Consider the following 22,667-nt stretch of genomic DNA (forward strand, 5'->3'; position numbering starts at 1 on the left):
TAAAAGATTCAATGCATTAACTATATTATTAAATATAAAATTAATTAGTGTAGATGGAATTGCAATACAAGATAGGCAAATTATATTATAGCTTCATCCTTATTACAAATATAACTTAGACTCAGAAGTTTGAATCCCTTTCAAAATAGTACTACAAGTTTGCTTCTGCCATGCATTTGCAACTTTATTCCAAACATAAGCCGAGCTGAGCTTCTTATATATGCATTTGTATGGAGATTGGGGTCACATTTTCGACGGAATCCTGCGACAAGAAAACCATAACATTAGCTCGATAATCATATATATATATATAGAACAAAACCCTGCATTTGTTGCATGCAAGAATCATAAAGGAAACTCACTTGGCACAATCGTAGTGAGCATCGACTGGTGGGAAATCGAAGTCTAATCCACATTTCTTGGGAAGGTTAGCGATACGTGCAGGGATCACCGGACGGCCTAAACCCGGTATGGCTTGTTTTATGCAGTTGCAGATTTCTACTCTGTCCTTTTGATTCTTTTGCTCTCCAGCTGCGGTCTTCACTCTGTTGCAACAAGCAGGGGGCGGTGTATCCGGTATTCCCTCGATGTATGGCACACAAGCAGAGAGTTGATTAATGACGGTCGGGCATGAAGGCACAGCAGCTGCTATGCCTGCAATGATCATAAAGAAAACTGCGACATTTTGGAGAAATCGCGCCATGGATTACTAATTTTGAGCAACAGGGTTCGAAGCACTTTGTTATGAGTGTTTGTTTTACATCCTGGAGAGCTAAATATATAATGTGTGGCCATCAGTTTCCTTGTTTTCTCGAAATGCTTCAAGTTGTTGCAATGCAAATGTTGTGAACCTTGGCTGGTCTCGAATGGATATGCTTAAACGTACAGAAACGTTATTGTATTGAGAATTCCATGTGAATTTACTTCTTATTAAATTTTTTTTCAGAATCTGCTTAATGATTTATGAGGAATGGACCAAAGGGTAATATCCTTACGCTAGCATCTCGCCAAAATGACCGATGAGATGACCGTATCGGTTTGGTATAGTTTCCATATATATGTACGTTGTCTTATGTATGCTTTGTATGATCAAACATTTAAGGTTTCAAAAATAAATAAATTATCCAACATTTACACTCATGATTTATGAATACAAGGAAATGAATAACACAACTGTAAAACTAAATCACAAGAATGACATGTTCATCACCAAGAATCCACAAAATTGAATAATAATCAAAATGAACTTCATCACCGAAAATCAAACAAGCATTTCACTCTGTCTTCAAGAAGAGATAAACTTCAGGAGAGGAGCTGGAAATATTAGCATGGACTGATATCATGAGCTTGCAAATCGACCCTGCAGACGGGGCATCTTCTGTTTATTCTTAACCACTTATCAATACATTCTATATGGAAGCAATGCTCGCATCCAGGCATGAATCTTAAAGTGTCATTTGGTGCATAATCTTCCAGGCATATGGAGCAACTTATATCATTAGACCCTGGAATATGCCCGTTTTCACTGATTGTCATCTTTTTGTAGCTTTCAATCGTTGATTCATCAAGACCTCGGTTAGTTTGGGTACTATAATAGCTGGACTCGTGGCTGTCACGTCGCCTCATGCATATGCAACAGGATATGAAGACTATCAGTACTGGGACGGCAAGGGCTGGTATGATAAAGGCGATTGTCCGATCACTTGCCGCGCCTGCGCCTGCACCCACGCCTGTACCCGAATCTGCAATGGGAATAGAGTAACTTTATTCCATGCAAAAGTCATTGCCTTCTTTTAAAAAAATAATAATAATAAGGAAGCAGCAATAACCGGCCCCTGAGTATGTTCAACTGTCCAAATGGTACATTGTTTGAATATGGTACTTAGACTGAGATACAAGGGAATTTTCTCTTGCCGATGAATGCAAATAAAAAAAAAAAGGTTTGACACGTTCCCACAATTTATATTACCTCACTTAATAGAAAAGTCATATACAGAACAGATACATATGTAGATAGAATCAGAATCCTGTTAAAAAAAAAATTAATATGTAGTTTTGTTTAGTTGACATTTGCTTAAATGTCTCCAGTTATTTATATTAATGTGATTGATATGTATATTTTTCTAATCAAGAATATCTTGACCCAATCACAGTAGAATGTCCATTCAAGAACAAATAACCTCAAGACTTGCAAAATTGATAAATCACAGCTATGATAAAGGGTACATAAAAAACCAAAGAATGCGTGGAAGATCCTTACTGGAAGGGGCGATCCATGTTAGATCAATGGTGACAGATTCAGATTTAGACAAAATAGCAACACTAGTCGGTACAGGAACCGTAAGAATCCTTCTGCACATCGGATATACTTGAAAATAAAATTCTTGATACTTAGTTGCCACTATAGCAGTGCTGGAGTTACTGAGGCAATCAACGATTTCGATTGAACTCACCCGACCTTTTGGACAGCTGAAAAACGTGTAGTTGTCATAACCATTAGCCAAGAATGGAGAAGATGAAAGATTAAAGCTTAGAAGTCGCCTCGGAAGGCAATTCCCTGGATCAGAGAGCTGTATTTGTTTTAAGCTGTAGTCGATTGATTTAACATAAAAGATTCCAGAAGAAGGGATGTTTAGATATATATTTCGGTCAATGCAACTTAGATTGAACCCTGGAGAGCTACATTTTGGTGGCGGCTGCCGATCTTGTAACCAGAATGGAAACTGTATGGTTGAGCCAAATCCATAACAATATGCTGGTGGGCAATTTTGAGCATGCACTACAGAAAGGAAAAGGAAAAGAAACAGGATTTGAGTGGCCATAAGTCGACTCTAACTTGCAAAAACTAAGAGCCTGAGTACCTCTGAAGGTGTTTAGGAACCAAGAACAAACTACTCTTAATTCATGAGCTGAGATGTTATAAGAAAGTTGAAAACTAAGGAATGTTAGCGCAAATAAATTTCTTGTAATTGACTTTCCTTAAGACATTTCCTTGCAATTTTATTGCAGTTGACTTGATGATGAACCATTCTTCAAGTATGCAACTGATATTTTAATTTCAGGCACAGCCTTTGGTACTTGTTCAGTATTGAGAGCGGATAGGGGCAATCTTTATCGTTCGTGTTACACGTATTTTCGTGTTGTATCAATGTCTATCTGGTGTCTGTTATCCCTACTGTATTTAAATTTAAAGTTGACCAGAACTATGAATATGGAGAACAATAAAAAAATATGAAGAAAATTCGACGACACCGCAATAAAATATAGTCAGATGATTCATACAGTATCACTGTTTTCATGCACAACCCAGTTGATTTTCACCCTGACTAACAAGAAGAGATTAACTTCAAGAGAGCCAGAAATATTAGCATGGACTGATATCATGAGCTACAAATCGACCCTGCAGATGGGACATCTTCTGTTCATTCTTAACCACTTATCTATACACTCGACATGAAAGCAATGCTCACATCCAGGCATGAATCTTAAAGTGTCGTTCCGTACATAATCTTCCAGGCATATTGCGCAAGTAATATCATTAGACCCTGGAATAAGCCGGTTTTCACTGATTGTCATCTTTCTGTAGGTTTCAATGGTGGATTCATCGAGACCTCGATTAGTTTGGGTACCCGAATACCAGGACTCGTCACGTCGCCTCATGCATACGCAACAGGATATGAAGAGTATCAGTACTGATATGGCAAGGAGTGGTACAAGAAAGACGTATGTCCGACCATGTGCCGCACCTGCACCTGTACCAGACGCTGCAAATTTGGATAGAGTTAAGTTTATTCCATGCTAATGTCCATGCCTATTTTTTTTTGAAAAAAAATTATGGGAGGTGGATCAGATAATTCAATCACTAGATGAAACCTAAGGTGTTGAATATGGTACTTGGACTGAGATACAAGGGAATTTTCTCCTGCCGATGAATCCAGATAAGGAAAAAGGTTTGATACATTCCCAAAAGTTATATAAACTCACTTAATAGAACAAGTCAGATACATATACAGCATCAGCATCCAATAAACTAAATTAATATGTAGTTTTGTTTAGTTGACATTTGCTTAAATATATTCAATTATTTATATTATGTGATTGATATTTATAATTTTTCTAATCAAGAATATCTTTTCCATTCAAGAACAACTAACCTTCCAAGACCTGCAAGATTGATGATCACATCTATAGTACAGGGTATAACTAAACGAAAGAAAGCACAGAAGATCCTTACTGTCAGGGGCTATCCATGTCAGGTCAATGGTGACAGGAAATTCATATGTAGGAAGAAAAGAAACATAGGACGGAACAGGAACCGTGATAATCTTCTTGCACATTGAAACATCTTGAAAATAAAAAGTTCTATAAACGTTTAACGCCACTATAGCAGTGCTGGAGTTACTGAGGCAATCAATGACTCCGATAGAACTCGCCCGAGATCTAGGACAGCTGTATAATGTGTAATTTTCATAACTATTAGCTTTGAATGGAGAAGATGAAAGATTCAAGCTGAGAAGTCGCCTGGCTAGGCAATTCCCAGGATCAGAGAGCGTTATTAGTTTTAAGCTGTAGTAGATTGAATCAACATAAAAGCCTCCAGAATAAGGGATGTTTAGATATGTCTTTCGGTCAATGCAACTTAGATCGAACCCTGGTAAGCTACATTTTTGGGGCGGCAGCTGACCTTTTAACCAGAAAGGAAACCGTATGGAAAGGCCAGCTGTGTAACAATATGATGTTGGGCAATCATTTTGAGCATGCACTACAGAAAGGAAAAGGAAAAGAAACAAGGTTTGAGTGGCCATAATTCAAGGCTGAAGTTGCAAAAACTTTGAGATTGAGTACTTGTAAAAAATCCAAGGAACATGGCAGGGATAGGAACCTCTGAAGGTGTTAAAGAACCAAGAACAAACTACTCTTAATTCATCAGCTAAGATGTTATAAGATTCGAAAACTACCGGAATGTTAGTGCAAATAAATTTCTTGTGATTGACTTTCCTTTGGACATTTCCTTGCAGTTTCCTTGCAATTGACTTGATGATGACCTATTCTTCAAGTATACAACTTATATTTTAATTTGAGGCACAACCTTTTGCACTTGAGTATTGTGAGCCGATAGGGGCAATCTTTATCTATCATGTTACACGTATTTTCTTGTTCTATCAATGCCTACTTGGTGTCTGTTATCCTTACTATATTTAAGTTTAAATTAGACTAGAAACATGAATAAAACAAGAGAAACATGAAGAAAATTCGACTGACACCGCGGTAAATTTGACTGGGAGCCCATTTAACAAAATGGCCCTGTTTTCAAGAACAACCCAGTTGATTTTACTAGGTACTAATGGATATTTTGGAAGCAAAAGCTAATCTTATTCGGTTTCAAGAATATCAGACTACAATCTATTCTAATAATAGTGAGATTGTTCTCATACCCAATATCACACAAATATCAAATTCTACGATTTTCCCTGAATAAAAAAATTAACCTTTAGCAGACAGGACAAGTGGTTTTCTTCCTAACCATGTCTGCAATGATCAGCAAGAAAACTGCAAGATTTTCAAGAAATCGTGCCATGGATTACTTAACCAAGGAATATATAATGATGCGTACTCATCAGTTGTTTTTTTTCCAAATGCTTCAAGTTGTTGCGACGCGAAAGTTGTGAACCTTGGCTGGTTTCGAAGGGATACTTGACAGAAACATTACTGCATTCAGAATTTCGGGCTAATTGCATCCGCCCAGTGAAAATCCAAATTCCCCTGCAAGTCTAAAAATTTAATAAGATAATAAGTTCTTGATCTTTTACAACACCTTTACTGTCAATGTTGTAATGTATGCGCTGCAAGGCAAAAATTGAGGCATAATTACCATTTTTCAGTTTTTTTTGTTGAATATTTAAAGCTAAATTGTGAATAGATCCATCCTCATTGATTTTTAGTTCATATGGAATTATTTCTAATTCGTATCAACAGATTTCCGAATGTTTTTTGGTTCACATAAAACTGGTTTCAACCGATTTTCAATTTATATTGATCTGATAGAGTATGTTGAATTTGACTCCTTTTGAAGAAATCTCGACTGGTGTCTGGTTTCGAGCTTATATCGACTGAGTTTGACTGTTTTTTGAGAAATCTCGATTGGTGTCGACTGTTTTTGACTGATTTGTGAGAAATCTAGACTAGTGTCATTTGCTTTTCACTGCTTGTTGAATGGTCTCGACTGCCTTATAATCGTATATATATTTTTATTACTAATAATAAAAAAAACATTAGTAGTGTAGTGGTCAAAACTCCTGCCAGTGTTTGGCGAACAGAGTTTGTTATCTTTTTTTTAAAAATGTATTCATCATGAAAAGATCAAATTTGAAATTATCACTTAAATTGAGATCTTTTGACTGAACTAAAAAGTTAAGAAACAAGTCCAAACATATATATTTAATTGCCCCGTGCTCCAATTAGTGCATATATTTATGATATTTTGGTGTTTTTTGCACACAATTTGACTCTGTCATGTTCTTTTCTTTTTTTTTTTTTAGATTACAAATATAAGATTACATCAATATTACAAGTACATAATTACAACAGTGTAATGAAATTGTCCACACAATCGACGAAATTTGAACATGAACTCGAAACTTGCTTATATCGAACAAAGAACCTACTAAATCTACCTAAATAAATTTGAAAAACGTACCCACATTCAGCGGGTAATACATTTTTTATAATACGTTATTCTTACTCTTTTTTTATTTATTTTACCAATGAAAATATTTGTTTGGTGAAACAACCTAAAAAATGTGGATTGTTCAATACGAAGGAAACAAAAGCTGTCAAAAATAAATAAATGGGAGAGGATTTATGAAGCAAATACGAATCAATATTTAATTCTTAAGTAGATTATATAATATTCCTGTTAATTAGAGACAGACCAAAAAAATTAAATATGAATAATAATTTAAAATATTTTGAGACACAAATTTTAGATTTTGAAAAATCATAAATATAACATTAAAATATTTTTTTGCTCTTATAATATTTTGTATGCATTGGTGCTATATAATACTTCACTTTACCTAATTAATTTATTAAATATATATAATTAAATACAATATTTTATTATATATTTAATAAATTCATTAATAACTTAAATTTTTTAAAATTAATTATCTAAAATATTAATTACTCAAAAAATTATAATTAAATATATGAATATTATTGATGTGGAAAAATGATTTTTTTTGAGCCAATGTAAAAAATTATTGAAACAAATATTAATTGTTAGTTCTATTTTGATCATCTTAATATATTTTATTTTCTACTTTCCGAAAAACTTATTCAGTTAAGTATAAAAGTGAAAATTAAATAAAAGAGTAAATTAAAAAGAATGAATAAATATGTGATTAGATAGTAGAACTACAAAAATTTTGTTTTTTAGATTTATGATTGGATTGAAAAAGTTTCGAAGCGGTGAATTTTAATTTTTTGATGTGGCCGAGATGTAACGGAAATGAAATATTTTATGAGTTCATGACCGATGATATCCCAATAATTTACAATGAGACTATTGTTTCCATGTATATGTACGTTGTCTTATGTATGCTTCGGTATGATCCAACATTTATACTCTTATGTAACGTAGGCACGCTCATAACTTATGAGATTTAAGACTACAAGGAAACCAATAACACAACCGAAAAACAAAATCACAAGAATTGCATATTCATCACCAAGAATCCACAAAAATCAATCATCAAATTATCACCTCCACTGAAAATTAAACCAGCTTTTCACTCTGATTAAGGTACTGTTTGGAAACCATCTAAAAAACACTTCTAGCTTTTTTTTCACAATTTTTTTAAATATTGTTAATGAAAAACGTAGACCCAAACACTACCTAACAAATAGAGATTAACTTCAAGAAAGGAATAAAAATTAGCATGGACCGATATCATGAACTTGCAAACTGACCCTGCAGATGGGGCATATCCTGTTCATTCTTAACCACTTATCTATACATTCGACATGGAAGCAATGCTCACATTCAGGCAGGAGCCTTAAAGTGTCGTTCAGGACATAATCTTCAAGGCATATTGCGCAAGTCATTTCATTAGACCCTGGAATAGGCTGGTTTTCGCTGATTGTCATCTTTCTGTATGTTTCAATGGTGGATTCATCTAGGCCTTGATTAGATTGGGTAAGCGAAAAGCTGGACTCATGGTTGTCACGTGCCCCCATCCATATGCAAGCGGATATGAACAACATCAGTAATGGCATGGCAGCGACTAAGAAGATTGTTCGATCACTTTCCCCACATGCTGCGCCTGCACTTGTCCCTGCACCGCTACCTGAAAATGCAAATCCAAATAAAGTAACTTTATTCCATGCCAATGTCCATATGGTACTTGGGCTGAGATACAGGGAAATTTTCTCTTGCTGATGAATGGAGATAAAGAAAAAGGTTTACACATTCCACAAGTTATATTACCTCACTTGATAGAACAAGTCAGATACATATCCTGTAAACTAAATTAATAAGTAGTTTTGTTTTGTTGACATTTGCTAAAATGTCTTCAGTTATTTTTATTAATGTTAGTGATATTTATATATACTTTTTAATTTGTCAATATCTTGACCAAAAATAGTACAATGTCCGTGCAAGAACAAATAACCTTCAAGACTTTCAAAATTGATAAATCACGGCTATAGACGAAGGGTATATACAAAACAAAAGAAAGCTTATGAAGATCCTTACTGATAGAAGTGTCCCATGTTAGATAAATGGTGACAGGAAATTCAGATTTAGAGAAAGAATAAGAAAGAGTCGGAACAGGAATCGTAAGAATCTCTTTGCACATCGAAAGTCCTCGATAATAAAAAGCTCTATAATTTGTTGCCACTATAGCCGTGCTGGAGTTAGGCAATCAATGACTTCGATTGAATTCACCCGACCTTTTGGACAGCTGAAAAATGTGTAATATTCATAACCTTTAGCCGTGAATGGAGAAGATGAAAGATTCAAGCTTAGAAGTCGCCTCGGAAGGCAATTCCCAGGATCAGAGAGCTGTATTTGATTCGAGCAGTAGAAGATTGATTTAACATAAAAGTTTCCAGAATAAGGGATGTTTAGATATATATTTCGGTCAATGCAACTTACATTGAACCCTGGAGATCTACATTTTTTAGGCGGCTGCTGATCTTGTAACCAAAATGGAAACTGTATGGCAGAGCCAAATCCGTAACAATTTGTAGGTGGGCAATCATTTTGAGCTTGCACTACAGAAAGGAGAAGGAAAAGAATCAGGGTTTGAGTCGCCATAAGTCGACTCTGAAGTTGCAAAACCTATAAATGATAATCCAAGAAACCTCTGAAAGTGTACTCTTCATTCATCAGCTAAGATGTTGTAAGAAAGTCGAAAACTAACGGAATGTGACCGCAAATAAATTTCTTGTAATTGACTTTCCTTTAGACATTTCCATGAAATTTCATTGCGGTTGACTTGATGATGAATCATTCTTCAAGTATGCAACTGATAGCCTTTGGTACTTGTTCAGTATTTAGAGCCGATAGGGGCAATCTTCATCGATCGTGTTACACGTATTTTCGTGTTGTATCGATGCTTACTTGGTGTCTGTTATCTAAATTTAAAGTTGACTAGAAACATGAAACATGGTAAAACAAGAGAAACATGAAGAAAATTTGACTGACACCTCACACCGCAACAAAATATGGTCAGATGATTCATACAATATCACTGTTTTCATGCACAATACAGTTGATTTTACTTGGTACTAATGGATATTTTTAAAGTAAAAACTAATCTCACTCGGTTTCAAGATCATCAGACTACAATTTTATGCTATAATAATGCTAGTACCCAATATCACACAAATATAAAATTCCTCAATTTTCCCTAAATCAAAAAAATTTAACCTTTAGCAGAAGACATAAATCCTGCAGACGGGGCAAGTGGTTTTCTTCTGTAACCATGTCTCAAGGCAACGTGCATGAAAACAGTGATCACATTCACATATTCGCCTCAACCTCTCGGATGGCTGATATTCTTCTATACATATAGGACAAGAATCACCGTTGGGGCCTGAAATACACTGCCCTCCGCCAATTATCAGGTCTTCTGTAAAGAACCCATCGGAAAATTCTCGCTGCCGAGCTGCCTCCACCCATATGGCCGATGATAACCGGCCCAGACTGGGAGGCAAGGGGATTGGGGGCATTTCTGGAGCTCCTTCGTCAGACGAATGATATGTTAGATAATCGTCGGAAAATTCATGCTGCCGAGCAATTTCCACCGATGCCGGCGATGACAGCTCGCCAGGACTAGGAGGCAAGGCGAATCGGTACGTTTCAGGAGCTCCTTCGTCAGACGTATGAGGTGTTTGATGAATTTCCTCTGTGATTAATGCGGCGAAGCGAAGGCAACAGCCTGCGCAGAACAACACGCAGAGTGCGGAGAACGACGAGGCCACCAACACTACAATGATGATGCTCACCACTGTTTTCCTTCGGGCTTTTGCTGCATTGGATTCCAGATGTTTTTTTATATTCATATCAAATTAATTATCAAATCAAATGATCTCTTCCTACAATTAAATCCATGGATCTAAATGCAATATTATATTCGAAGTTTGTAATATTTTTTTTTTATTACATAAAAATACTTTTTAAACAATCCCTTACTTAAAATCATCCATAAAAAAAATATTAATTTTATATTAAAATAATATTAATTTTTTTTATTATATTAAATATTGTACATGTGTTGCACGTAACAATTTATATATGAGATAAAATAAATTAATCAAGTAAATGAAAATGACAATGCCATAATTTCATAATTTAGGTTAATCACCAATATATGATATATCATTTTAATTTTTTCCTCTACATTTTCAATATGCTAGTTTTCTGTTGTATGTTTTATTTTTATTTTTTTTCATTTGTTTGGATGAGTACAAATATTTTCTCATCACATTCAATCTCAATAATGTGTTTGCCTAGCTTCACTAATCAAATATTAATCTATATTGAATAATGATTTAGATTATAAAATAATCAATATTAAAAAAAAATACAAGCTAAAAAGTATTATTTTTAAAATATAAGATCTTAGTACTAAACTATTCACAAAGTAACGTTGAAGAAGATTTATTTCAGTTATACAATTAATAATTTAATGATTGGAGAATTGAGGCCGCATAATTACAAATTAAAGCCATCAACACGAAATGGCATAGACACTCGATCGTCCTAAAGCATTGGAGAATGTATAATTAATTATTACTTTTCTCGTTCGTTAAGAAGATTATTATTATTTTATTTTTTGAGAAATACTTGTTCGTTAAGACTTCAATTAAACATAAAAGAACAACGTACGTCCGTAGCTGTTTACATTATTAAACAAATCTTCAGATGAAAGTGGCCACCGCGTTGTGACGTTCTGGTCATGAATCTTACTGCAAACTTTTTCCATCGAGTCAAAATATACTTTAAGTTAGCTATAATTAGCTAGCGAGTGATTCTTTTGTTGATGTATATATAGTTATGGAAGAAATTAATTGTGTAAAGGCCAGGAATTGTATTTTTGTTATCATATATTTGTTTTTAAGATTCTCCTCTTTTATATTAATTTGTCAAAGTCTTTTAATTTTTTAATTTCTTTTTCGACAATTTTAGTTATTATTTTTCAAACGTATATGTGAACGTTGACACTTAGAACACTAAAATATAGGAAAAAATGCAATTTTGGTCCTATATGTTTGTCATTTTGCGATTTTGATCATTTATGTTTTCAGATTTCAGTTTTAGTCCGCTATCTTTATTTTTTTTTGCAATTTTAGTCCTTTTTCCGACGTGGCGCTGATGTGGCACCGTTGCAGTGCTGATGTGGAGCTGACGTGTATAGTGCCACGTAAGCGTTTTCGACATTTAAGACTAAAGCTGAAATATGAAAACATAAAAAGACCGAAATCGCAAAGTGACAAACATATAAGACCGAAATTGCGGTTTTTCCTAAAATATATATTCAAATTAAGTATTTCTGTCTCGACTTACCTTTACAATCTTCATCGCAGTGAGGAACAGTCCATCCCAAGAAAAGATCACCAGTACTCCATCCTTCATGCTCAAACTGATCGATTTTCGAAACCGGGACTCGCAAACTAATGATCACACTGCATCCCGTGAAGTTGGACTCCAAATTAGACGAATTAGTATAACTAGCCAACATGGAAGCTGTTGAGTTGCTCAAACAACTAATGAAACTCAAGTTACGCGATCCGACCCGCTCCGTCGGGCAGCTAAAGAGTGTGTAGTTCTGATAAGTCACAGCATAATTATAAAATGGAGACTTGGACAAACTGAAGTTCACAAGTCTCCCGAACAGACAATTATCCGGATCATAAAGTCGTATCTTTTGTCCGAAATAGTCGATATCACGTACATAAAACTCTCCCGAAAAGGGGAGTGTTAGAACCGCGATTCCTTGTTTGTTACAGTGTAGAATGAATGGATTTGGGTGAGGTTTATGGTTCTCTAGTTGCTGCAAATGAAAGGGGTATTGTATGAAGAAGCTGTTGTTTCCGCATGTGAGAATTGGAGACGACAGATTTGGATAAACAAATGAAATGACCAGCACAAGTATAAAGATTAATGGATCTCCCAAGATTTCCATGCTTCCAGGAGTACTCGAAGCATTTCATTTTGGGGGCTGGGAAACATATATAAAAGGTAGGAACTTCTCAAATATGAAAAGAAAGAAAAAAAAATAGAAGTTGGGAATTTTTCGGTTTTGGTCTTTTTTTTCTTTAAGTTTATTCCTTTGTTTATAAAAAAGAAAAAAGTTTGTGTGACATTAGATGCATCAATATCAGTCAACACCAAATAGAGTAATGACTAATATTATTGAAAAAAAATATATACAAGTTGGTCGATTTTTCATACCAACATTTTTTTGAACTAAACTGTCGCATTATAATAATTGTTCAGTGTAGTTTATCTGACTAATGCATCGATATTTGTTCGTTATTCTTTAGGAAATTATGGTATTTTACAAGTTTAGTTTTTTTTTCCTACCAAGAAAATGTTTACGTAGCATTAGATACATCAAGTGTAGTGTCTACTTAACTCCATATAGAATAATGATTCAAATTGTAATAAACGAAGGTAATAACTAAAAAAAAATTGGATAATGTAAAATACTGAAATCGCAAGACCAAAGTCTACACGAACAATCAAATTTACATTTTCCGATTAATTTTTTCAACCAAAATTGATGGATATTTATTTATGGGAAGGGTTTAGCGTACCACTTTAAGGAAATGGTGGGGATGAAGGTGCTTCCACTAAGTTGATATGAGATAGTTTTAACAAAGTGACACGTGTACTGAATACTTGTAAAGGGTTGCTTTTTTGTCATGTCCTAGGGAGGAGGAAGTGAAGAGATTCTGATTAATTGTTATATATATATTTTATGCTAATTTTAACGCTTTATCCATGTCTATCTATACTATTATATTCGGGATGTGGTGAATAAAGATAAAATGGTAGGTTGGTATTAATTTTATCTTAATTGCATAATGATCAATTTGTTTTGATATTTATCATTTGACTCATCTAATTTTAATTGCAGTATGACTCCTCATTATTCTTGATAATTATAAAATTATCTCTATTTTAATATAAATACCAAAATAATTAAAAAAGATTGTACAAGCACACGTGCGTCATAAACTAAATGAAATGCGGCTTGCTGAAGAATAAATACACATGAAGAACAAGGGGTCAAGAGCATATTCCTAGCTCTAACTGGGCCTGGGCCGCGGGCCTACCACTACACACATGACCCAACCAATTCCGGGCTCAGGTTGCTGTCATCCAGGAGAGACTTCCAAGTCTACATGCACCTTTATTATTAGAGCCCAAGGGACCAGAGACGATAGCTTGAAATCTTAAATATAACATATTTTATATATTCTAAAAATAAATGAATATCTTAATTATTTCTAAATTGAAAAAAAAATAGATATGAGAGAAAGATAATAGTATAAGTGATAGATAATACATTTATTGAAATGTAAAAGAACTAGTCATTTTCTTTTTTAACAATATCACAAAGGGATCAAGAGCATAACCAAAAAATGCATTTACGGCCTAAGACCCATTATAGATGATTATAAACTGCATGAGATATTTTCTTTATGATTATATAATAAAAAAAAATTAAAATTAAACATAATTCAATGTATCAAGAAAGAGAAGTCCTGCAAACTGGACAAGACCAATGCTTCTGCAGCCATTGATCAATACAATATGCATGAAAGCAATGCTGACACAAAATTATGCACTTAATTTTCTCCTTTTCTCTATAATCTTCAAGACATATTACACAAGTGGAACCCCGAGGACATGAGGTGCCACTTTTTTCTTCAAAGTTCATTGATATTGTGTAGGAGTCGACTTTCGGGTCATCCGTTGTTGTTGTTGTTGTTGTTGTTGTTGATGTTGCTCCTCCTCCTCCGGTGGACTGTGGTGGCAAAGCCACCGCGGAGGTGATGGCTAGAGGTGGCGCAGCAATATCACCATTACTCGCTGATGCTCGGTTAAGATCACGGATTTTCTTTTGGCAGACGGCGCATGCTATCATCGAGATTACACTTGCAACAAGGCCCAAGGGGCTGAGGAGGGGTGATTGAACAATCTTCGACCAATTGCTCCGCCCCTTATCTATGAATGGGAGTTTTCAAACATAAAATAAGTTGTAACATAAAATGAAACAAGTTCTTGAGGCGTATCATGATTCGAAATATGTACCTGTTTCTGGATATTGTTCGCAATCTTCGCACCTTGGAACCACCCAACTCAGCTGAAGATCACTATATATTCCGCTATTATCAAACTGGCCTAACCAAGAAACCGGTATTCTTGCAGTTGTGATTATGGTACATTGGTACACTCGCCACATATCTGCAGGTGAAGCCTTGGAGCTAGCAACAACGGTGTCCGAATCCGTAGAAAGGCAGTCGATAGGAGTAAAGCCACCAATCAAATACCTTGGGGCCGGACAGCTATAAAATGTATAGTTTTGGTAATACGCAGATGTGAATATAGACGACGAAAGACTCAAGTTCATGAGACGTCTTGGAAGGCAGTTTGAGGGATCATAGAGTTGTACCGTTTGTGTGTTGTAGTTAATCTCACTCACATAAAAATCTCCAGAAGAAGGGAGACTCAAAATGGTTTTATTCCCGGGATTGCATCCAAGAGAAGTGTAGTTACTGCAAATTTGAGGGCGTTCGCCTTGTAACACGAAAGGGTATTGTATTGAGAAATAGCTGTTTCCACATGAGGAAACAGGGCATTTTTGGTTGATGGAATGAATGAGTGGAACAAGGTTGATCAATACGAAGAAACAATACCGCGGATGGTACATGTTTTCTCATTGTGGTGTTCTTGAAAAGGATCTCTTGTTGTATTTATGAGCCGGATTTTATTTTTTAGGTACGTTTTCTGCCAAGAAGATACTGACAATATGAATGTGCTCGGATTATCCCATGTTAAGTTTCAATTAATGCTTAGACTATGTTTATGTGGGACAAAATCTTACCTAGTTCTATATGGCACTAATCATTGTAAAAACAAAAAAACCAAAACCAAAACAAAGTCTTGGATTTTTGCTGTAAAAAGGATATGATCCATGTCTTGTGACTTAAGGGCAGGTGACATTCTTTTGTCTGTGCTTCTAATTTAAAAGGTAGAAATTTTCCAAACTATTTTTTCCTCGATGAGAATTCGGACAGTGATTCTTGAAATCGACAGCTGAAATTTTTTTTTTAGAAAACATGGGAAATATTAAGGATTCCCATATTAGAAATTGTTTGTGGAAAATCTGGAAAGGAAGGCAGAATTCATCAAAAACATTGCTTTCAGTGCATCAGTGCTTGGCTGTTTCCCAAATAGTTCGGATTCTACAAAGCAATTGGGAACCAAAAGAATACATTTAGAACAACACATGATTCTGTAGTGCTAAAGAATCCAAAGGGGTGGCTAAAAGCATGTCAATATTTGTATTCCCTGAAGCAATTTGAGATGAAGTGTATTTTCATGGCGTTGAAGTGTTGAATTCAGCCTCAGGAGAAACTTGAAGAGGTAAAACTTGTCACCACCGCGAATAAATTACGGACTCAATATTCCATTTAACCATACATCAACTTAAATTGAATCAATTTTTATTTCTTGAATCATAAAAAACTATATTCCAAAGTCATCAGCACACAGACGTCCTACAAACAGGGCAAGTCCCATTTTTCTGCAACCATTTCTCGACGCATACAGCATGAAAGGAATGTTCACACTTAATTATAAGCCTAATTGTTTCTTTGTGACTATAATTTTCCAAACATATGGCACAACAATTACTGTTACAAGTAAAAATCCTTTCATTTTCACCTAAAACAACCGTTTCTGTGCAGGCCTCGATTCTTGACTCATCCAGGCCAATGTTTTCGCCGGCAGGGAGTGGCTGCATTGCAGTAGATTCAGTCGACTGACGTGCGGAAGATGTGGAGGGTAATGTTGTTCCGTCGGTTTGGTGTTGCCTCTTTATCATTCTCAGTAAATGGAAGCAGAATCCTGAGCAGCAGCATAAGGCCATTACTATAGTGGCTGGTGTACTGAAGATTATGGCAATTATCTTTGCTGATAGCTTACTTGGAAATCCACCTGAAAAAGTATGTTCAAATTATATTTTTTGGATCAGTGTAATTAAAAGTACAGCAAATGACTAGTATTTGAGAAGATTTCTTACCACTTTTTTGGTTTTCTTGACAATCTTTGCAGACAGTAGCATTCCATGACAGAATCAAGGAAATATCGGAGAAAATGTCTTCGATCTTAAGCTGCCCTGGTAAGAAAAGTGGGATTATAAAGCTCCCGATAGTCTTGCATCCAAAACCTTCCATGATTTCTTGAGGTAATTCACGAGTAGCTATCGTCGAGTTTGTAGAGTTGCTTAGGCAGCTAATTGGATTGAAGAGCGGCCCCATACCGAAAGGACATACGTAAAACGTGTAGTTAAAGTGAGGTGTGTCTTTAAAGTACAAAGATGAAACATTCAAGTTTAATAACCTTCTCATCAAGCAATTCCCAGGATCTTGGAGCTTGATGTATCCTGCGAAGTAGTCGATGCTTTGCACGACGAATTCTCCATAGTAAGGAAGGTTTAGAAGGATCGTGTCTAGGGGAATATTGCAAGTTAGTTTGATATGTGTGCAATCATTCGTTGGAGTAAGGTTTTGTAACGTAAAAGGATATCCTATGGCTATTGAGCTGTTGCCACAGACAGAAATTGGACAAGATATTCCCATATGAACAACTTGAGAGAAATTGAAGAAAATTAATAAGACAAGTTTTACATTCAACTCCATGTCAAAATAGTGAAACCTCAAAGATATTTATGTTTACCTTTATACTCCAAAAAAAAAAAAGAAATTACAACTGTAGATGCTCGGAGCATCCAAAGTTAACAAATACTATTAAAAAAAATACATGTAAGATGAAAGAAAATGACCCTCTCGATCGACTCTCGTTTTTCATGAACACTAGCTGTATTATGGTAATGACCAAAGATGAGCTTATATCTTAAGAATTTGGTATGTTGATTACATGAATGCCAAATAAATAAAAAAAATAAAAAAAAAAAAAACTTGATCTGTTATCTGATTTAATAACCCGATTAGTTTACTCATCAAAATAAATTATCTACAAAAGCAAAAATATAAAAAAACATAGTTAACACTAGAACACTAGATAGTTGAGATACAATAAATAGGTAAGTTTTTCTGTTCTTTTTTTTAAAAAAAAAAATTAGGATTGCATGGCAATTGAAGGGATATTACAAGAAGATTCTTGAACTTTTTTCTCATCTGGAAGAGATTGGCGTCATTAGACCAAAGGATCTTTGGCAGGCTGGTCTTTCCTATATGAGACTCAAATTGGCCAACCTCTTCATTCATTTGATATAAGAGATGAAGATTCAACCTAAGGACTGATTTATTCTGTTTATCGACTAATTATCGGATAGAAATTATGCGAAAATCCATTGATGAAAGAAAGTTGTAGCAGCATCCGCGGTCTGTACAAAAGAATGATGATTTTCATTTTACATGATTCATTTTTTTTTACAACAAAAAACAAGCCAACATTGAGCTCAAAAAACCAAGATATTGGGCAACCATAATTGCTCGCATCGTCCTATTAGGCTACTTGTAATGATTGAAATGCGGCACTAGAGTAGTTGGGCTTCTGTATGGTATGAAATGTTTAAGTTGCACCGTTACCACCACTTATCGGTTTTGGTACGACGATGGCAGCTCAACCTGCCCAAGATAAAGATTTTATTTTTCATGTATTGGCACCACGAGTAGGCGAAGGAGAATTCCGGCAAAGCGGGCAGGTCCCGTGTCTCCTTAGCCACTCATCAATGCATTCCGAATGGAAGCAATGCTCACAAAGAGGTATACATCTGATCGTGTCTTTTGGATGGTAATCTCCCAAACATATGGGACATGTTGCGCCGTTGGGCCCGGGAATGCGTCGGCTCTCTCCAAGAATGACTTTTGAGTATGATTCTATGGTCGAATCATCTAGTCCTGATATAGTAGTGGCGTCTGGAGCCGACTCCACTGGAGCTACAGCATTTTCAGGATTTCTGGTTTGTCTTCTTTCAAGAATAAATATGAAGCATGATATGCAAATCGAGCAAAAGATGGCCGGTATAACTACCGAAAGCACGATGATTTTGAAGATCTCGAGTCCCCGAGTTTTGCCTGTGGATTAAAACCAATGTCATTATAATATAGCTTTCATACAGAGTTGACATTGTTATTTTTTATGAATTACTATGTCTTATGTATGTGCTGGTGTCACCTGTCATTCTAAAAAATTTTGACTTTATAATACAGACTCAACTACCACAAGGGACCATTAGAATGAATATCTTGCCTAATCAAAAAGTCAGAATGTCTCTTGAGCTTTATGAATCTCCTTTTCTTGATTAGTGCATCCTCAAAAAGATTATGAAAATTGTAAAAAGCATACCACTTCCTGGATCACTGAAGCACAAAATCTGGTCGCTTGTGCTGTTCTTAAATCCACAAACATCACCTTTTGCTTCACAATTTAAGCAGTTTGGATCACTCCATATCAACCGTAGATCTCCATTTAGATCAGAAGTGAGCCCTTCATTGTCTGGCCAGGGAACCGGGATCGTATACATACCAATAGTACTGCACATATTCAAGCTTCTAGCAAGAGTCATTGCAGAAGTTGCCAAAACCAATGAATCATGCGTGCTAAGGCAATCTACCGGTGTGAAACGGTTCCTTACAAACTCTGGAGGACAGCTAAGGATTGTGTAGTTCTTGGAGTATGCAGCTATAAAAGGTGAGGATGAAAGATTTAAGCTCAAAAGTCGTCTTGGAAGGCATCCATTCGGATCATATAGTATGATTTTTTGCGTTAGGTAGTCGATATTTCGAACCCAAAAGTCTCCCGAATAAGGGAGACTTAGCACGGCCTGTGCCCCTTGGCTCCCACAACTCAAGTTAAAGCCAGGGTAGCCGCAGTTCTGCGGTTGTTGGCCGGATAATTGAAATGGAAAACGTACTTCAAACGGATTGTTACCACAGAAAGCAGTTGAACAATCATTTCTTGCATGAATTTCAAGAAAGAGCAAGAATGCAAATGATAGAATTCTGAAAAGTCCCATAACTAAGTTGAGAAAGAACAAGTTGGCTTTGCTCTATATCAGGCCAAGATATAGTAAACTGAATTATAAATATATATATATTTTGCATAAAAAGTCAGACTTGAAATGCTAGAAAGATGCTGTACGTGGGCCTACTTATCAATGTTTGATTATTCCACATAAATACAATATTACTACTTGGGATTTATTTAAATGTGATTATTGGGTGAAAATGGATGAGCAGTAAGCATTAAGCAATCTCGAAAGAGACATAACTTACACATCTTTAATACTGTTTTGTTAGTGGGAAATTTTTTTTATAATAATTTAATGTCGATTCTACTGGTTTCAATTCAATAGCTCAGTTTGAAGTTTGAACATATGGGTACTTGAATTCCTTTTTATTAAAAAAAAAAGAAAGAAAAAAAAAATGGGGTATTTTGTGGGATCTTATTTTTATGCACTTTTTCAGAAAGGGCAAAGATGAATTCATTGCTAGATGGAATGATTTACACGAGTTATTATTTTGCGGGGGGAAAAAAGACAAATGGAAAACATTGGGATTCCATTAAATTGACCTTTTTTTTTTAGGAGTTGAGATTTTTTTTTTCTAACTTTCTTTTCAAGAAATTTTTACAAAATTTAGTGCTTCACTGTGCTATATAACATGCTCACGAAATCTCTACATCACAGTTGGTCATATCAAAATTCAAACATATGGACGGATATCAGCTATATGAAGCAATTAATAAGGAAAAATTTCTGTTGTCCCTTTTTCACTCCTTGCTGGAGAAAGAAGCCTTCTTACTGAGGGGGAGTGTTTAATGCTTTGCAGGCAGGGAGAGTCGACCTTCAATGAATCCCGGCCTTTAGGCTCAAACCATATCCAAACCTACATAGCACACAACGATCTTGTAGCCTCGTTTATGGAGATTGGAGAGCCTACCTTTATATTGCATGCAGTGAAGGCCCTTTTTGCTAAAGTGAATTTGTAGAAAAGGCTGGGGGGACGTCGCGTTCCTGTAACCGTTTAAGCCTTAGCAATGTTTCAAGAACAATACATATGACCAACACTGCACCGACCAGAAGTCCATAGCCAATCTTCCATGCTGCCCCTGCTCCAGCAAGATGTATCCCCACAACTACATTCACTGCTCCGAAGAACAGGCAAATTCTCCCCATTGAGTTGTGGTACCAATTCCAGTACTTCCGGTACTTGCTGTCTGTACTGGGCCGCGAAAAAAATGCAAGAACCTGTTTTCAAATTCATTAATGTATCAGCTTTTAAGATAACCTTTGAAAAGATAGCTTCCAGAGAAGGGTGAACTGCTAACAAAAATTTTTAGGCTAACAGATCACAGATGTGACTGAACCTGGAGAACGGTGAGCACGAAAACAAAAATTCCTATGCCTTTGTGTATTGGGATGGAAGCATGCAGCTTCTTATCGAGGGATAATCCGACAACCAATGCTGCCAGACCAAATAAGAATCCTGTGAACTGAATGACCACATGAAGATAATACCATAAAGGATCTTTATGCTTGAGATATCTAGCAAAAATTGCTCCAAAAGGGAGTATTAGGCCCCATCCCAGTAGACCCAACATGCCGTGCGTTCTCTTATCTTTAACCAAGTTAGATGATACATCAATGATGGATTCCGGATGACCTGTAAGCAGAGGTTTCCGAAACACATGTCAACAAGTTGAAAATGGATAGTCTTGAGAGCATTATTCACCAACTACTCTGTGTGCTGCTTATGTGTGATACATAAATACAAGGAGTCCACGGATAGGCAAGAAAGGAGTAAAAACAGACATACCTGATGAGAAATCAAACAATATAGTCGTCTTGTCCTCGTGCATCGGAAGGTGGAGGTGGTGAGGATAGTTGGTGCTGAAAGCCAACAAAACAGGTTGGGTTTTGAGAGTTTTGTTGTACTTCAATTGGAATGCCAAGTATATCGTCGCACCATTAAGCGCGATGTAGGGTGGAACACCGGTCAATGGCAGTTCGCCTTTATCGGGTTTAACATCTAAGGAGGTGAAGGCCTCTACATAATACTGTTTTATTCTTCCTTCTCCTTCTGCTGTTATCCATCCAACCATACAGCTAGCATTCAGCATCATTCCATCCCTCGAAAAGCCTATCCCCACCCATCCACTGGTGTAAATGCTTGATAAAACTATAGTGATCACATTATTCTTGGATTGAGAATACTGCAAATGGGGAAAGCAAGCTTCTATATGACATGTTCCTTCATTCATTTTCGAAAAAACAAAAAAACAAAATTTTTCCATTTATGGTATAACACTAATCTATAGAATGCGCATGAATGTATTATTACCCTTAGCACATAAGAATTCCACAGTGGTTTGCAACCCATATTTGGTAGACTACCGTATGGGAGAGGAAGAAAGGAACTGAGATCCATGTCACACAGCACCTTTGAGGAATCGTCATCAAAGATAGCTCCTTCCACCACAAAGCTCTTTAATTGAATGAAACTAACTAACAAAACCATGTACAAAAAGGCCGATTTCGACGGCCGTGATAACCTTAATACTACCATTTGCTCCACTGAAAGATTCAAGAATGGCCTGAGTATGATATAGAAGGGGTGAAGGAGATGATATAAAGAGAGAATCCGAAGAAGGGTTGTTAAGAAAAAGTGTTTTTTGGATCAAAAAGTTGCTTGAAATGGAAGATTAATGCAAGGTGGATGGTGGTGGTGGTGGGGCTGAGCATGGTGATTGGAGGTGGCGGGTGATGATCATCCTTCCCGCCAAATCCTTCAACCGAAGATAAATTAACATTCCAGCCGTTTGTCTTTGTCATGGCCAACTTTTGATTGTGATTAAATCGCGATAATTGTAATTTGTACAAGGTATTGCGTGAATATTG

At 35.9% G+C, this 22,667-nt stretch overlaps 6 protein-coding genes, 1 long non-coding RNA gene and 1 pseudogene across 7 annotated transcripts; all 8 read right to left on the minus strand.

The window, feature by feature from the left end:
* LOC140892529 (uncharacterized) lies at positions 1-504 on the minus strand. The gene is made up of 2 exons (XR_012152848.1): positions 363-504; positions 1-262 (listed from the first exon to the last, which is right to left on the minus strand). It is a non-coding gene; the product is annotated as an uncharacterized lncRNA (long non-coding RNA).
* Positions 505-1,174: 670 nt separating this feature from the next.
* LOC140890728 (putative RING-H2 finger protein ATL21A) lies at positions 1,175-3,094 on the minus strand. Its single transcript, XM_073298741.1, has 2 exons — positions 2,261-3,094; positions 1,175-1,742 (listed from the first exon to the last, which is right to left on the minus strand). The coding sequence occupies exons 1-2, from the start codon at positions 2,820-2,822 to the stop codon at positions 1,324-1,326; spliced, it is 981 nt and encodes a 326-aa protein (XP_073154842.1). The 5' UTR covers positions 2,823-3,094; the 3' UTR covers positions 1,175-1,323.
* A 138-nt stretch (positions 3,095-3,232) lies between these two features.
* LOC140890729 (putative RING-H2 finger protein ATL21A) lies at positions 3,233-5,439 on the minus strand. The gene is made up of 2 exons (XM_073298742.1): positions 4,235-5,439; positions 3,233-3,764 (listed from the first exon to the last, which is right to left on the minus strand). The coding sequence occupies exons 1-2, from the start codon at positions 4,803-4,805 to the stop codon at positions 3,388-3,390; spliced, it is 948 nt and encodes a 315-aa protein (XP_073154843.1). The 5' UTR covers positions 4,806-5,439; the 3' UTR covers positions 3,233-3,387.
* A 2,307-nt stretch (positions 5,440-7,746) lies between these two features.
* LOC140891945 (putative RING-H2 finger protein ATL21A) lies at positions 7,747-10,161 on the minus strand (annotated as a pseudogene).
* Positions 10,162-14,264: 4,103 nt separating this feature from the next.
* On the minus strand, positions 14,265-15,449 carry LOC140888658 (putative RING-H2 finger protein ATL21A). Its single transcript, XM_073296356.1, has 2 exons — positions 14,831-15,449; positions 14,265-14,743 (listed from the first exon to the last, which is right to left on the minus strand). Exons 1-2 carry the CDS (start codon positions 15,447-15,449, stop codon positions 14,265-14,267), a joined length of 1,098 nt encoding a protein of 365 aa, XP_073152457.1.
* An 834-nt stretch (positions 15,450-16,283) lies between these two features.
* LOC140888659 (RING-H2 finger protein ATL20-like) lies at positions 16,284-17,382 on the minus strand. Its single transcript, XM_073296357.1, has 2 exons — positions 16,824-17,382; positions 16,284-16,738 (listed from the first exon to the last, which is right to left on the minus strand). Exons 1-2 carry the CDS (start codon positions 17,380-17,382, stop codon positions 16,284-16,286), a joined length of 1,014 nt encoding a protein of 337 aa, XP_073152458.1.
* A 713-nt stretch (positions 17,383-18,095) lies between these two features.
* Positions 18,096-19,804, minus strand: LOC140892721 (putative RING-H2 finger protein ATL21A). Its single transcript, XM_073301693.1, has 2 exons — positions 19,115-19,804; positions 18,096-18,843 (listed from the first exon to the last, which is right to left on the minus strand). The coding sequence occupies exons 1-2, from the start codon at positions 19,782-19,784 to the stop codon at positions 18,419-18,421; spliced, it is 1,095 nt and encodes a 364-aa protein (XP_073157794.1). The 5' UTR covers positions 19,785-19,804; the 3' UTR covers positions 18,096-18,418.
* A 475-nt stretch (positions 19,805-20,279) lies between these two features.
* Positions 20,280-22,468, minus strand: LOC140892769 (cytochrome b561 and DOMON domain-containing protein At3g61750). The gene is made up of 4 exons (XM_073301760.1): positions 22,111-22,468; positions 21,586-21,982; positions 21,137-21,432; positions 20,280-21,017 (listed from the first exon to the last, which is right to left on the minus strand). The coding sequence occupies exons 1-4, from the start codon at positions 22,333-22,335 to the stop codon at positions 20,742-20,744; spliced, it is 1,194 nt and encodes a 397-aa protein (XP_073157861.1). The 5' UTR covers positions 22,336-22,468; the 3' UTR covers positions 20,280-20,741.
* Positions 22,469-22,667: the final 199 nt, after the last annotated feature.

This window comes from Henckelia pumila, chromosome 3, assembly GCF_033568475.1.
Source record: "Henckelia pumila isolate YLH828 chromosome 3, ASM3356847v2, whole genome shotgun sequence".
In the NCBI taxonomy this organism is placed as follows: Eukaryota; Viridiplantae; Streptophyta; class Magnoliopsida; order Lamiales; family Gesneriaceae; genus Henckelia; species Henckelia pumila.

Bases quoted from the DNA above. Each gene is read 5' to 3' on its own strand.
- LOC140890728 (XM_073298741.1), bottom strand. From the start codon at position 2,822: ATGGCCACTCAAATCCTGTTTCTTTTCCTTTTCCTTTCTGTAGTGCAT. The intron at 1,743-2,260 runs GTAAGGATCTTC...TTCCCATTGCAG, and splicing joins AACATGGATCGCCCCTTCCA to ATTCGGGTACAGGCGTGGGT.
- LOC140890729 (XM_073298742.1), bottom strand. From the start codon at position 4,805: ATGGCCACTCAAACCTTGTTTCTTTTCCTTTTCCTTTCTGTAGTGCAT. The intron at 3,765-4,234 runs GTAAGGATCTTC...CCAAATTTGCAG, and splicing joins GACATGGATAGCCCCTGACA to CGTCTGGTACAGGTGCAGGT.
- LOC140888658 (XM_073296356.1), bottom strand. From the start codon at position 15,449: ATGTACCATCCGCGGTATTGTTTCTTCGTATTGATCAACCTTGTTCCA. The intron at 14,744-14,830 runs GTACATATTTCG...TCCCATTCATAG, and splicing joins CGAACAATATCCAGAAACAG to ATAAGGGGCGGAGCAATTGG.
- LOC140888659 (XM_073296357.1), bottom strand. From the start codon at position 17,382: ATGGGAATATCTTGTCCAATTTCTGTCTGTGGCAACAGCTCAATAGCC. The intron at 16,739-16,823 runs GTAAGAAATCTT...ATACTTTTTCAG, and splicing joins TCAAGAAAACCAAAAAAGTG to GTGGATTTCCAAGTAAGCTA.
- LOC140892721 (XM_073301693.1), bottom strand. From the start codon at position 19,784: ATGGGACTTTTCAGAATTCTATCATTTGCATTCTTGCTCTTTCTTGAA. The intron at 18,844-19,114 runs GTATGCTTTTTA...TTTAATCCACAG, and splicing joins CTTCAGTGATCCAGGAAGTG to GCAAAACTCGGGGACTCGAG.
- LOC140892769 (XM_073301760.1), bottom strand. From the start codon at position 22,335: ATGGTAGTATTAAGGTTATCACGGCCGTCGAAATCGGCCTTTTTGTAC. The intron at 21,433-21,585 runs GTATGTCTGTTT...CTCTGCTTACAG, and splicing joins ATTGTTTGATTTCTCATCAG to GTCATCCGGAATCCATCATT. The intron at 21,018-21,136 runs GTTCAGTCACAT...ATTTGAAAACAG, and splicing joins TCGTGCTCACCGTTCTCCAG to GTTCTTGCATTTTTTTCGCG.